The sequence below is a fragment of the Dipodomys ordii genome, unplaced genomic scaffold, assembly GCF_000151885.1.
Source record: "Dipodomys ordii isolate 6190 unplaced genomic scaffold, Dord_2.0 Scaffold159, whole genome shotgun sequence".
Classification (NCBI taxonomy): domain Eukaryota; kingdom Metazoa; phylum Chordata; class Mammalia; order Rodentia; family Heteromyidae; genus Dipodomys; species Dipodomys ordii.
In genome coordinates, this window is record NW_012267375.1 from 1,206,646 (window position 1) to 1,220,367 (window position 13,722).

At 53.5% G+C, this 13,722-nt stretch overlaps 1 protein-coding gene across 1 annotated transcript in view; it reads right to left on the reverse strand.

The window, feature by feature from the left end:
- The window catches only part of Lss (lanosterol synthase (2,3-oxidosqualene-lanosterol cyclase)), a 30,338-nt gene that overhangs the window by 12,145 nt on the left and 4,471 nt on the right, over positions 1 to 13,722 (reverse strand). Inside the window, exons 2-15 of the mRNA XM_013032904.1 lie at positions 13,485 to 13,653; positions 12,407 to 12,545; positions 11,222 to 11,330; positions 10,316 to 10,437; positions 8,115 to 8,211; positions 6,929 to 7,064; positions 6,268 to 6,376; positions 5,763 to 5,881; positions 4,886 to 4,983; positions 4,284 to 4,311; positions 2,465 to 2,521; positions 1,799 to 1,870; positions 704 to 754; positions 295 to 444 (exon numbers count right to left, since the gene is read on the reverse strand). Coding sequence (XP_012888358.1) covers positions 295 to 444; positions 704 to 754; positions 1,799 to 1,870; positions 2,465 to 2,521; positions 4,284 to 4,311; positions 4,886 to 4,983; positions 5,763 to 5,881; positions 6,268 to 6,376; positions 6,929 to 7,064; positions 8,115 to 8,211; positions 10,316 to 10,437; positions 11,222 to 11,330; positions 12,407 to 12,545; positions 13,485 to 13,653 — 1,456 coding nt within the window. The remainder of the gene's footprint in view (positions 1 to 294; positions 445 to 703; positions 755 to 1,798; positions 1,871 to 2,464; positions 2,522 to 4,283; positions 4,312 to 4,885; positions 4,984 to 5,762; positions 5,882 to 6,267; positions 6,377 to 6,928; positions 7,065 to 8,114; positions 8,212 to 10,315; positions 10,438 to 11,221; positions 11,331 to 12,406; positions 12,546 to 13,484; positions 13,654 to 13,722) is intronic.

The following is a 13,722-nucleotide window of genomic DNA, read 5'->3' on the forward strand; positions in this document are numbered from 1 at the left end:
ACACACACACACACACACACACACACACACACACACACACGAGATAGACAAAGGGAGAACAGAATTTCTCAGCTTTCCTTTGGACACCCAACAGACCACCTCACAGCCTCCCATGAGTCGCTATGGCCAGGACAGGCACCAGCCCCTAGGCACAGGACCCTGTGCACATGGCCAACGTGCACCTTGAAGGTTTAGCTCCGGGTTCGGATCCCACACGAACCCCCACAGCCTGTCCTGGTTTACTGAGATAAAGCTTGGGAGCAGGGGTGAGACCACATGGGGTGTGATGCTCACCACAGCCACAGCATCACAGAGCCGTTCTCGGGGGATGTGCTCGGTGATAGAGGGACATTTCTCCTGCAAGAGCAGCACAGACTTCAAGGCCTCGGCAGTGCAGTCAGCAACAATCCAGCCACAGTCCAGCGTACTGAAGGGAAAGCCGCCCTGGACAACACAAGTGTGACCACTGAGACTTCATCAGCAGAGCAAAGGCCCATCCGGGACCAGGGAACCCAAGGTGGGATACTCATCAGATGGACCTTGGCACACACTGGTGTGTGCCAAAATGAGGCATGGCCACACGTATTCAAACTACCCAGGGGATGAGAGCAGCCCACACAAGATAGCCTTGCACAGGAAGCAGGAAGTCCAAAGGAAAGGGCTAGCTGAGCTTTGGGACTTAGGAGAGTTGGCCCATACATACCTTGTTCATCTGGCGGTAGTATTTCTGATAGCTGGGAGGGTTGTTTGGGACCTAGGCAGCACCAAGAGGACATGGTCACAATGGCGTCCAGAGCCTCATGCTGCGGCCTGGGGGCTGGAGCTACTGCTAGCCACAGCTACCATTACTGCAGTATGGCACCCACAGCCGTACCACTGCTGAGAAGCAGGACCAGCAGAGAGGGCTGAACAACCTGCTCTCCCATTGCAGCCCCAAAGAACTTAAGGCAGCTCCTAAGCTGCCTTGCTCAGCTCAGCTAAGTGACAGAGCAAACAGGCCTGGGTGGGCAGCAGGGCCCAGGCTGCTTTGCAAGTGCACATGCTGGTCCTGCAATGAGGGAAGAGCAATGTTGACTTGACCCCCACTAGCCCTGGAGAGCCTCAGCCACAGGGAGGCCCCAAGAAGCTCACCCCAGTGAGCTCAAAGGTGAGAAAGCGCGGGGCACTGGAGGCTCACGCCAGTCATCCTAGCTACTCAGGAGGTTGAGCTCTGAGGATCACAGTTCAAAGCCAGCCCAGGCAGGAAAGCCTTTCAGACTCTCCAATGAACCACCAGAAAACGTGAAGTGGTGCTGTGGCTTGAGTGGTAGAGTGCTAGCCTTGAGCTGAAGAGCTGAGGGACAACAGCGTGCAGGCCCAGAGTTCAAGACCCATGACCAGAAAAAAAGGGGGGTGTGGCGAGAAAGCCAGAGACAGGTGGGTAGGTGCTCTAGGCAGGGGCAATGCCAGCTGGAACAAGGCGGAGGAGAGTGCTTTGGCTGGGGCAGGGGTAGGGGCTGGCAGAGAAAAACAGAACACACGACAGAGACTACAGATGGGGTGGTAGGCAGGGGTGAGATGCTGAAAATGTTCAGATGGGCTCGGGAAGATATGCTAACCTGGTGGGCAGCTTCTGAGGAGGCCAGCTCAGACCTTCTAAACAGAGTGGCTCCAGCACAGAGACCAGAAGCTACCAGCTGGCCACAGCCACTGCAGGCTACGCCAAGAGCTGCCCTTGAGTGACTGAGGCAGCCTAGCTGGTTAGGGCAAAGTGGAGGCAATCGGGGAAAGGAAAAGGTGAGGAAGTTTCAGACCTCACCTGTGAAAGCCGCAGGAATCTGTGTGCATTCTGCAGGCAGGACAGAAACTCGGGCCTGTGGTGTGCACCTGCCTGGAAGACAGAGGACAGTATGGTTTAGCCAATCCCTGACTGTCTTGGCATCATCCTCTCCCCACCACAGCCAAGAACCAGACGGACACATATCTCTGGAGAGGTATCTGTAGGGAGTTCTAGGGTTTGTTGCTGCACAGATAAAAGTGAGCCATAAATGAAAATTAAAGTCCTCTAACACCCAAAGTGAAGACCCTCAGCCTCACCTTAGGGAGCCCCATCTGGCTTAGGCCTTCTTTCAGAAACACCCTCAGGATTCCACCAGCACATGAATACCCTCACTCCTCTCTAGCACATACAAAAAAAAGGGCACACAGCAGCTCAAGTTCTAAAAGCCCTGTGCCCTTAGAGCCTTGGTAGTTTACCCGGCCTGCTCCCTCTGAACAGCTGCCCACAGGCTGGACCCCAAAGCCCAGACGAGTCCAGCATCCAGGCTGCACGGAGGGGCAGCACCTGCACAGGTTTCTTGGTGTTAGGCTCGTGGGAGCTTCATGGGACAGCATGTGTGTTCAGCAGTGTCACATCTCGGAGTGGACGTGTGCCCCTGGCGCAGGCAGGCAAGGTGGAGGCTACAGGGAAGCCAGAAGCACGTACCTCCAGCATAGCTTGGATGGCAAACGAGGTATCCCAGACCTGTGAGCCGTTGGTGCCCTGCATGTAAAGGATACGCAGTTACCTTAACCTATAATGTCTTCTTGTTCAAGCTCGAGAGCCAGCCAAGCCTGGGAATGCTGTTTCCCATAGTCCAAAGTGAATAATAAGGCTCTCCCACCCCTACCCACCTGGCAGCAGGACACCAGCTGTCAGGACGTATCTAGGATTAATCCCGTACAGATCTCCACTCCCACTGCGCACAGCACCCCAGGCATGGAGCGAGCAGAAGCACTTCCCACTGAGAGAAGTGTGCCTGAGGTGGCAGGACCTAGCCGAGACACTAGAGGGCACTGATGGGCGAAAGAAGGCCCAACCTCAAATTTCACCCTGGAAGCTTGGCTCCGGGACAGTCCCAGTTCAGAAGTTGGGTAGTTGGGTGGCCAAATGGCACTAAGTCTTGTCCAGAGACTATTGAAGTATCTGACAGAAGCCTTCCCCCATGGCTCCTCAGGGGTCACAGACTCCAGTCAGAAACCTCTGCACAGCCAGGCACCAGTGGCTCAGGCTCAGATCTGAGGATCACGTTCTAAGCCAGCCTGGACAGGAAAGTCTGTGAGACTCTCATCTCCAATTAACTACCAGAAAACCTTGAACAAAAAAAGCTCAGGGACAGTGCCCTGAGTTCAAGTCCTATGACCGACCAAAAAAATTTTTTTAAAAAGAAAGAAACCTCTGACCAGAGCATTTGCTGGCCAGAACCCAAGAAGTATCTGGAAAGATGCTGATCACACATGATATGCCATCTCTAGCAAAGTATTTCCTTTTATTTATAGTCGTCCACATGTGCCCTCTTCCTATGCCAGAGAGGAAGTCCTTGTGCTGCACTCAGACCTAGCTATACTCTACAGACTAGATGTACTTCTTGTACCCACATTATAAGAGAAGGACAGCCAAGGTGACCCCAGGAACCAGGAGCTGAGGATACAGAGCTCCTAGTGACCTTCCAAAGGAACCTCCAGAAGATGGTGCAGAGGACAGGCCACACTATCCAGAGGTCACCTTCTACCACAGCAGTAGGGGAGCGCGTCTGCAGGGTCTGTTGCGGTTCAGTCCACCTGACAGTAATGGCAGAAGCCCACAGGAGAGTGGGCAGCACCCGAGACAGAGGCACCTGGGAAGGCCTCATGGCTCCTGAAGACACCAGGCCCAGTTGGCAGCCTAGTCTCACATGCACTGCTGGATGGGCACTGTGTTCCTTCCTCCTTTCTTTAAGACAGTCTCTCTATGTTGCCCAAGCTGGCCTCAAACGTGTGCTCTTCCTGCCTCCACTTCCCAAGTACTAGGATTACAGGCATGCAACATCATGGCCAGCTTTAACTTCTGAATCTTGAAGAATCCAAAAGGAGCGCTGGGAAGGTGGCTCTGTGGTAGAGTGCTTGCCTTGTAAGCCTGAGGCCCTGGGTTCGATTCCTCAGCACCACATATGCAGACAAAGCCAGAAATGGTGCTCAAGTGGTAGAGCGTTGGCCTTGAGCTGAGGAGCTAAGGGACAGCGCCCAGGCCCAGAGTTTAGGCCCCACCGCCAACAAAAAAATAAAAATAAAAATAAAAAAATTCAAAGGACTGACAAATACAGGGTAAGCCTGGCATGGTAGAGTATGCTTGTAAACCTACTATTTGGAAGGCAGAAGCAGAGAAATATAAGTTTAGGGATAGCCTGCGCTACACTGTGAGACCTGTCTAAAATGAATATAAAGTATAAACAAAGGGCAGAGATGGCTGCAAAGAAGGCCAGCAGCCTGGATCTCGCAGCCCTTACCTGCATTTTCATACCATCAAGGCCCAGCCTGTGAGAACAAGAAAAGCCACGTAAAAGACACGGAGAAAGCCAGATGTCCAACCAGCCGCCCAGAGCCACAGCACGGGGGGGGGGGGGGGAGGAGGGGAACGTGAGGCACAGGGCTTGTGCCCTATGAGCATCCATCACCCTGAGGCCTAGTGCTGGCCTTGGTACTGCCCAGCTAGGTTCATGGGCATACAGCAAACGTGATGGCAGACCTCAGACCAGGGCTTGCCTGGCAGGGACAAGCAGAGGGTTCTGCTGTCCTCGTCCATTGCCAGGCTTCCTGAGGGAAGAGGTCTCCACAGCACAGGGGCTCCCGCCAGGGTTCTTAAGACTATCCCCACCTCAGGGACAGTCCACAGGCCTTCCTCACTCTCACCTGAACCTACCTCCACCCATCCACCATTGTCCTGGGCTGCTCATGGAGCCATCCAATGTTCCTGCCAAGGGGCAGGTATCCCATCGAAAAACAACCTCACAGGCACTCAGAGATCCAGGCACCACGCACCTGGCATCCCACTGTACCCTCAGGTGCAGGGACCCAGCACCATGTCTGCAACTCTGCACGCCATACTCACCAGAGGTAATCTGGGATCCTGGAGACATGCTCCTGGAAGGCAGAAGAGGCCGGCCCATCCACAGCCCAGCGCACAAGCATATTGATGGTTTTTGAGATCTGTGAGAGAAGCAGACATCAGGGCTTAAGCAGCTTTGCTCCAGGATCAGCTCAGGGCACTTTCTATTCTAGTAGGAGCTTCCTTAAAGCTCCTGATGCACAGCAGGGCCCCTACGAAATGACTCAGACAGAGGCTATCAGTCAAGGTCACTGGAAGGACAACCGAGATACTGAGCCCCCCAGCAGTGCCTGCTGGGTTCATCTAGAGGAACCATGGACTGGCTCACCACAGGGTGGTCACCACCGCCACAGCACACCCATCACCCCAGTAACCCCCTGCGCGGCCAGCCTCACTCTGGCCATGGCCACTGGGCCCGAGGCTTGTTCCTTGAATATACCTGCATATATTCTGGCTTCCCTCAGAATCGTAGCCCCGGAGGCCAAGCAGGACCAGAAGCCCTAGCACCCTCCAGCACAGGGAGATCAGGAATGGTGCATAAGGGCCCCGATATCCCCATGGTCCCTCCCCGGGCACCTCTCAACTCTAAGAGAAAGACAAATGCTAGATTACTGGGGTGGTACCAGGAAAGTCAGAGGAGCTGGGCAAACCTCAGGAGGTGGCTCCTAGAAGCAGGTATGCAGACACTAGTCAAGAGCAAGTGACAGGATGAGTGGCTTCTCTGCACAGAACCCAGGGCACAGGGGATACAGACAGGACTCTTATCACCACCGTCTGGAGGTCCAGGGCTCCAGGGAGGTTCCCTCATGCCCAGCTCCACAGAGACTGGCCCCTGGGGTATCTGACAGGTACCCACTGCGTCCAGGGGTGGGGAACTGACCGGGCCGATGCTGATACTCTTGGTGAAGCGGTCGTCGGCTGCGATGTGCTCGTACAGCATCCGAACAGCCTGGTGCCGCAAGGTGGTACTGTGGAAGCGCTCATACAGGTTGAGGAGCCCTGCAGGGCAGCAGAGGGGCAGCAGGGGGCCTGGGTCCACTGTGGCCTTGGCCAACAGCGCAGCATCTAGCCCTCTTTATCTGGGTTCCATTTCCCATTTATCCCACCTTCCCTGCCCCTCCTCCTTCTTAACCAGGAAGTTTTATCTTGCCCTGGTAGTGTTTATGGGCCTTTCAAGACGGAACATCAAACTTGGCTTGCCCTAGATACAGATCAGCAGACCAGGGCTACGTCTCCCACCCCAGAGCCTGGCACAGACGAGGTCGCCCACTGCCACAGACAGGATAAGAAGAGGAATAACACAGGCCAAATGAGCAACACCCCCGCTGCCTGCTGCTCAGGCCTTCCCAGGCGCAGGGCAAGAGGTTCTCTAGGGAGATACCTACCATACACAACACGAAGCAGCCAGCTATGGGGCCTGTACAGGTCACCTGGGGACACATTATTCCTCTGTGCCGGCCAGTTGATGCTGGAATAGTCTTCCACATAGAGCTCCTGGAGGGTGGGGGACACGTAAGCTGCAGCTGGTAGAGGAAGGAGACATGCTTCCTAGACACAGAGGAGAGGCGGACACCACCAGAAGTGGCCTCGAACTGCCAATTCTCAGGACTCAGTCCTGCACTGCCGGGGGCTGAGTAACTGAATGAATGACCAGTGCATGGTGTCAAGCCTGGCCATCTCAGTTCAATCAGGGCCATGCAGAGGAGCTGCTTCAGCTCTGAGTCCCAAAGATACTCCTTCTTCCTTCCCAAGGGCACGGCACAAAATACACCCTATACTCAAACTCCACCTCAGGGGTTGCTGACCAAGGACATCCATCCACACATGGGTCTGGACTGCTCAGGGACTGAGCACACATGCAGGGTCCCCTCGGGACACAGGGCCATGGCAACTGCCTGTCCCAAGGCACAAATCCCTCTGAGCAGAATGTTTATTATCTATTTACAAGAAAAATGGTAGAGGCTGGCAGGGTCCCTCGACGGGGACCATGCTGCTAGATCCCAGTGTGGACATGCCTTCCCCACATCCCTGGGGTCAGAGGCTCACCTGGCGGAGGCTCTGAACCAGTGGGTCCTCGGAGGCACTCAGTCTGGTGGCATAGCAGTAGCTCATGGGCAGGTAGACCTGCCGGCAGTGGCACCAGAGAGTGGAGGGGTGTGCAGGCATCCAGCTGGGAAACAGCCTGGAAAGCAACACATCTCAGTGGGTCAACAGGACATAAGCCTGCCTGTGTGTGTCAGCCCTGGGACCTGGGCCTTCTAATCTGGGCTACCAGGTGGCTGCTGGTCATTCCCTCTGCCAGCATGAGCACCACTCCCTTTGGCTGAAGTCAGGCTGTCTAGTGCCTGGGAGGCATCTCTGGTTTGGGCATTGCCTGCCCTCCAAGGACTCCACACAACCCTCCCTATATGGTGATATTAGTGGGCTTGTATGTCTATGATGTCTTCTGGGGAAAGTTCACAACTCTCACTACATAGTTAAAAAGCAAGCAAACAAACAAACAAACACCAGAACATGGGTTTCAGATAGTAAGGAATTAACACAAGCACTACTAGGCAAATACTATCCATTCTATTAAAATACACATGCAGGGGCTGGGAAGGTGGCTCAGTGGTAGAGCGCTTGCCTTGCATGCATGAGGCCCTGGGTTAGATTCCTCAGCACCACATAAGCAAAAAGAAAAAATCTGGAAGTGGCGCTGTGGCTCAAGTGATAGAGCGTTAGCCTTGAGCTGAAGAGCAGAGGGACAGTGCCCAGGCCCAGAGTTTAGGCCCTACAACTGGAACCCCCCCCCCAAAAAAAAGACACATGCAGACGTATTGGTGGCTTAAATGACATCTGAGCCTAGGTAAACATACTAGATAAGGGGAAGGAGAACTGAGGCTAGGGGGACCTCCATCCTCTGCTCCTATACATAATCGGGACTTTCAGAACCACTAGATCTATACCACAACCCTACATAACCAAGTGTCTGTGCCACACTCCCAAACCCCTGCTACCTACCAGATCTCTGGACTGATTCAGTGCATTTCTCTCTCCTGACCAGTGACTTAGGGCGTGAAGAGGCTCTAGAGGCCCCACACAGCCTCATCCACCAGGAAAGGCAGCCACGCAACCCGTTGCTCCACCAGGGAAGGCAGCCACGCAGCCCCATCACTCTACCAGGGAAGGTACCCATGCAGCCCTGACGCTCTACCAGGGAAGACAGTGCAACAGCAGAGAACAGGCTTACCACATCTCAGGGAACAGGGTGTTCAGGCCTTCCCAGCTGTAAACATTCAGGATAGCAAGCCAGAACTTCCCCCAAGAGGGGATACCGACTGCACCACCTGCAAAGAGAACAAGCCTGTCCGTGAAGATCAGTCACAGCTGTCACCTGAGCCCCTTCCTGCATGAGCCAAGGGTAGCCTTCGAGGCTCTGCAGCCCCTACACAGGAAGCAGGCTCTACAGCTACTGGGGACACTGGATGGAACCAACACTTTTCTCGAGAACAAGTATGTCAGATTCCAGGAGAGCTGTTGGAAGCCTCTAATTCTAGGAAGGAGCCCAAGAAGGCACCTACCCAAGCTGTAGGGATACTTCATGCTCAGATAGCAAGAGGCCCACAGGTGCTTACATGTCAGGAGAGGGGAGGCTTGGCTTTTCCCACTCAGATCACAAGTATGCTGCCTGCTTGGCAAATAGCCCAGTGCAGGTAGAATGATGGACCAGCCTCCAGACACCAGCAACAGCTGGCCTCAAGCACAGGACATGACAGCACTGAATCTGACATGCTTTATGAGAAGGCCTAGCCAAACCCAAGTGTATGAATATCAAAACGACCAAGGAAGCTACTGAGCAAAGCACGGCCCAAACACAATGCTCCTCAAGGCAGGCATCAGGAGAGCTTTAGAACTTACAGTACCCATGAACTCAGCATCAATGACCTTAAAGGCTGAAGATGAATTACAACAATGAAAAGAATATAAGATCTCATAACAATATGTATTTAAGCCAGGCACTGGTGGCTCATGCCTGTAATCCTAACTACTCAGGAGGCTGAGATCTAAGGATTGCGGTTCAAAGCCAGACTGGGCAGGAAAGTCCATGAAACTCTTATCTCCATTAAACCACCAGAAAACCAGAAGTGGCACTGTAGCTCAAGTGGTAGCGCGCTTGCCTTGAGCTGAAGAGCTGAGGGATGGTGCTCAGGCCCAGAATTCAAGTTCCACGATCAACAACAAAAAAAAATGTATTTAAGCCATGTGCCATTGGTTCATACCTATAATCCTAGCTACTCAGGAGGCTGAGATCTGAGGATTGTGGTTCAAAGTCAGCCCAGGCAGGAAAAGTCCATGAAACTCTTATCTCTCTGACTAACCAGCAAAAAGGCTTAGGGACAGCAACTAGGCCTAGTTCAAGCCCTAAGACTGGTTAAAAAAAAAAAAAAAGATGTAAGTAAAAAATAGGAGTTTCTAAGATGGCTAAAAAAATAGGATGGAAGGATGCAGTGTATGGGAGCCAGAAAGGGCCTTGGGGAGCTGACAGGAGGCCCTAGTACGTGGAGAAGAGAACAGGGTGGGTATGGTGGGGTATAGGTCTTTGAGAATAAGGTAGAAGGCATGCCAGACCCTAGCACATGTTGTGCTTCACTTCTGAAACAGCAGGAACTATAAATGCTGCCAGAGGTCAGATTTCAAAGCCCAGAGACAAGTAGAAGCAGAAAGCTGGTGCATAGAATGGCAAGTGTGGAGGACATGAGCAGAACCCAGCTCCAGGGGACTGCTCACTAGGTCTGGACTGCCTCCAGAGGGCAGACTATACACTGATCCAGTAGCAGTGAATAACATGTGGGTTTTAGATATCTTTTTTTTTTTGGGGGGTCCGATTGTGGGGCCAGAACTCTGGGCCTGGGCGCTGTCCCTCAGCTCTTCAGCTCAAGGCTAGCACTCTACCACTTGAGCCACAGTACCACTTCCGGCTTTTTTCTTTTTGCTTATGTGGTGCTGAGGAATCGAACCCAGGGCCTCATGCATGCAAGGCAAGTGCTCTACCACTGAGCCACCTTCCCAGCCCTAGTTTTAGATTTCTAATTCATGAAACAAAGAGAATTAGCAGGTGTTTTTAATGTGTGTTTAAAAAAAATTTAGATGTGTTTCTTCCTATTCTGAATTCCCTGTCCATTTATTTTGCCATGTGTCAGCTGGAAATGTCCCTGATGTTCATTTGTAAGTGCTCACTGCTCCTGTCAACACAACACAAGTCCTTCGACTATCACATGTATGCAGGATGTACCTTTCTTTTTTTTTTTTTTATTTGTGAAGATACTGTACAGAGGGGTTACAATTACATGGGCAGGATAATGCGTACATTTCTTACCAAGCATTGCAGCCTCCTCCTTTTGTTTACCCTTCACATCCCTTCCCAGCCTCCCCCCTACCCCCCCAATGTACCTTTCTTATGAAGGGTGTTCCGAGCCCGTACCAGGTCAGGATCGTCGGGCCCAATACCCAGGATTCTGAGAGCCACATAGTTGAGTGCAGTTCCAAACACCGTGGACTGGTCCTCGATGTGCCTATTGCAAGTAGAAAACTAGTGGGGAAGTGACCTGCCACTATTTCTAAAACAGAAAGCAACACTGGTAGTGAAGTTTGTCTAGAAAAGAATGCTAAAATACCTTCCACCAACATGACATGAAAACACAGGAGGCACTGTGTGTGTAGCCACTCCCAGAGAGAGTTCACTCATATCTCTTGACACCTGAGTAGCTTTACACTGAGGGGCAGGGCTGCTCCCAGAGGGTGTGCTGCACAGAAAGCAAGGCGCCATCTGCTGCCACTCGGAAGCAGAGACAGTGTTCTGCCTTAGTGATTTTTTGTCAGTCTTGGGGCTTGAACTCTGGGCCTGGGCGCTGTCCCTCAGCTCTTCAGCTCAAGGAGAGCACTCTACGACTTGAGCCCCAGTACCACTCTGGTTTTCTGGTGGTTAGTTGGGGATAAGAGTCTCATGGGCTTTCCTGCCAAGGCTGGCTTTGAACCGCGATCCTCAGATCTCAGCCTAGGATTACAGGTGTGAGCCATCAGAGCCCAGCTTTCTTAGTGATATCTTAAAAAACAAAACAAAACAAAAACTGATGGCTTTATCTTGGTCTGTAGGTCTCAAGAGATAGATAGACCATGAAACCATTCACAACAGGCATGAAGTTAAAGCACATACCCCCCCCCCTCTTGCCAGGCCCTTTCCACTCTACCCCAAGCCCATGCCCACAGCTGCAATTACCCTGCCTCAACAGCTACCTGAAAACTTGAGCCAGCCGACACAACACACGCATGCACGCACACATATGTGTGCAGACTCACAAGCCCCAGCCGCCATCCGGGAGCTGCACAGATCGCAGGTACCGCACCATCTCCTCTCTGCACCCAGCTGGCAGGGGGATGTGTGCCACGTGGCACGTGATCAGGAGCCCTGCGTGTCAGGAAAGATGTTCCTCACTGAGTGAAAGTCCTCCACCCTGCTAAGCCCAGTACCCTTGTGTACTGAGGACCCCACCCTAGCAAGGAATTGGGCCTCCTTCCTGTGAATTCCTGCAGGGTCAATCAAAGAACGTGGGACCAGGGCTCAGGAAGGCCGTGGGCAGCACTGGTGGCACTCACAGCCCAGGACTGGTCGAGCCACACAGCCACATCTGGTCCCTGTGTTGTGTCACAGAGACTTGAGGAGGTTCCCAGCCTGGTCCTCTGGTGCACAGGGCTCCCGGGTTATCACTCACCACACTCCCCTCACAGCAGCCTCACTAGAACCAGGTGCCCATGTGGGCAGAGTTACTACTGAAACAAGCCCATAGGGGCTTAGTAGTAGTGTTTGTCGAGAATGTATGAAGCCCTGGGTTCGATTCCTTAATACCACATAAAGTGGAAAAGGCTGTGGCTCATGTGGTAGAGCACTAGCCTTGAGCAAAAGCTCAGGAATACTGCCCAGGCCCTGAGTTCAAGGCCCACGACTGACAAAAAAAAAAAAAAAAGAATTCAGGTCACTGAGATAATAGGATCACAAGTGTCTGGGGGAGAAGGGTCTTAATTGCAGGAAGGAAATCTCCCACGTTATAAGGCTGAATATTTCTGTAGATAAACAATCTTGTCTAGCCAACTCAGTTTAGGGTTCAGGCATCCTACTGCAATCCTCTTAATATTCACTAGCCCAACCTGAGGTTTCCCTGCCAGGGCCCCTCAACCACCCTTTCAGGATGAGTTCACAACAGACACGAGTGCTCATGTAGACATCAGCTCTTCACCTGCCACCTGTTCCTGCGGAACCTTGGCACAGGGTGAGACCTTCACCTCGCCTGTACCCTTCCCACCTCATACTGCGACTCAAAAGCCTCCGCTCACTCTTTGTCAGAGCACCGATCATTCTTGACAGCTCTGTGTCCATTCCCCAGCACCAGATGCAGAAGGACTGGACCCTGGATTTCCACCTGCTTCACCAATAGCCCTGGCCCTGCCTGAGTAACTTTGCCCTTGAGCTGAGGTGGCATGCTATACCTGGAAGAAGGAAGAGTGGGCCACCGTAATCACCTGCCCAGTGCCCATCTTCAGCCTGCAGCTCCACATAAAATGTTACTCCATTCAGAGCCCCCTCACGGGCTGTTTGAGCTTTGGGCAAGTCCTTAAAGTATTTTCCCTGCAAATGGAGAGAAGAAGAAGAAGAAGAAAAAAAAAAAACAGCTGAGATGCCTGCTGACCAGCCAGATAAGTCCTTCTCTTCCACAGCCTGAATCAAAATTATTTTAAGCTATCAAAAACTTTTGATGTCCTGGATGATAGTATCACACCTCACTGAAAAGGACCAGTCCATGTCTTATGATTATGCTCTCAAGTGACTATCTGCATATTTCTTCAAAAGCTCAAAATATCATAAATAAATTTAGGCTTTTCCAAGACCCCTGGGATACGGGGCAGCTCTCTAGGCCAGGGCCGAGAGCCGGTTTATACACTACCGTGTGTAGCTGAAGTTCCTACAGGGACACACACAGCCAGACACTGGGTCAGAGAACTTCCTGTTAATAAAACAAAACCAAAGAGCATGATGAAGGTGGCTCACACCTGTAATCCTAGTTACTCGGAAGGCCAGTTCCACGAGAATCTCATCTCCAGTTAACCGGCATGGAGGGCCAGAGCAATTTAAAGCCAAGGGCCTGGGCCCAGCCCTAGCACCACACCACCGAGCACTAAGGTTCGCTGCTCTGGCTCGCTCCCCTACAGATCTAAAACTAGACCCGTTTCTTAGGCAGGAGCAGAAGTGAGACAGGCCGCCATCCACAAGGCCCTCCTAGCGCCCCCACCGCAACGGCCTGCACGACTAGCCAGCCAGCCGGGGGTCAGAGGCAAGAGGCCAGCCTGGGACCATCCAGGGGCCAGTCTGGGCCCAGCCGGAGGCCAGCCGGGGGCCAGCCAGCCAGGGACCAGCCTGGGCCAGCCAGAGACCAAACGGGGATCAGCCGGGGGCCAGCCAGCCAGGGACCAGCCTGGGCCAGCTGGGGACCAGCCAGCCAGGGGCCAGCCGGGAGCCAGCCGGGGGCCAGCCGGGGTGCGCACGCGGGTCGCGGGCCGGGCCACTTACCGTGTCCAGGCCCAGGGAGTGGGCCTCCAGCGCGGTCTGCTCCCGGCCCGCGGCCTCCTCCCCCGGCAGGTACGTCCACGTCTGTCGGCCCAGCTCGTTGCGGAGCCGCCAGCGGCCCAGGTCCGTGGCGGGCTCGGTCCTGTAGGGTCCCCCGCGACGACGCAGACAGCTGCGGGGGGCAGGCGGGCTGAGGCGCGGCGCAGGCCGAGGGCCCCCACCCCGCAGGGCGCCCCACAGC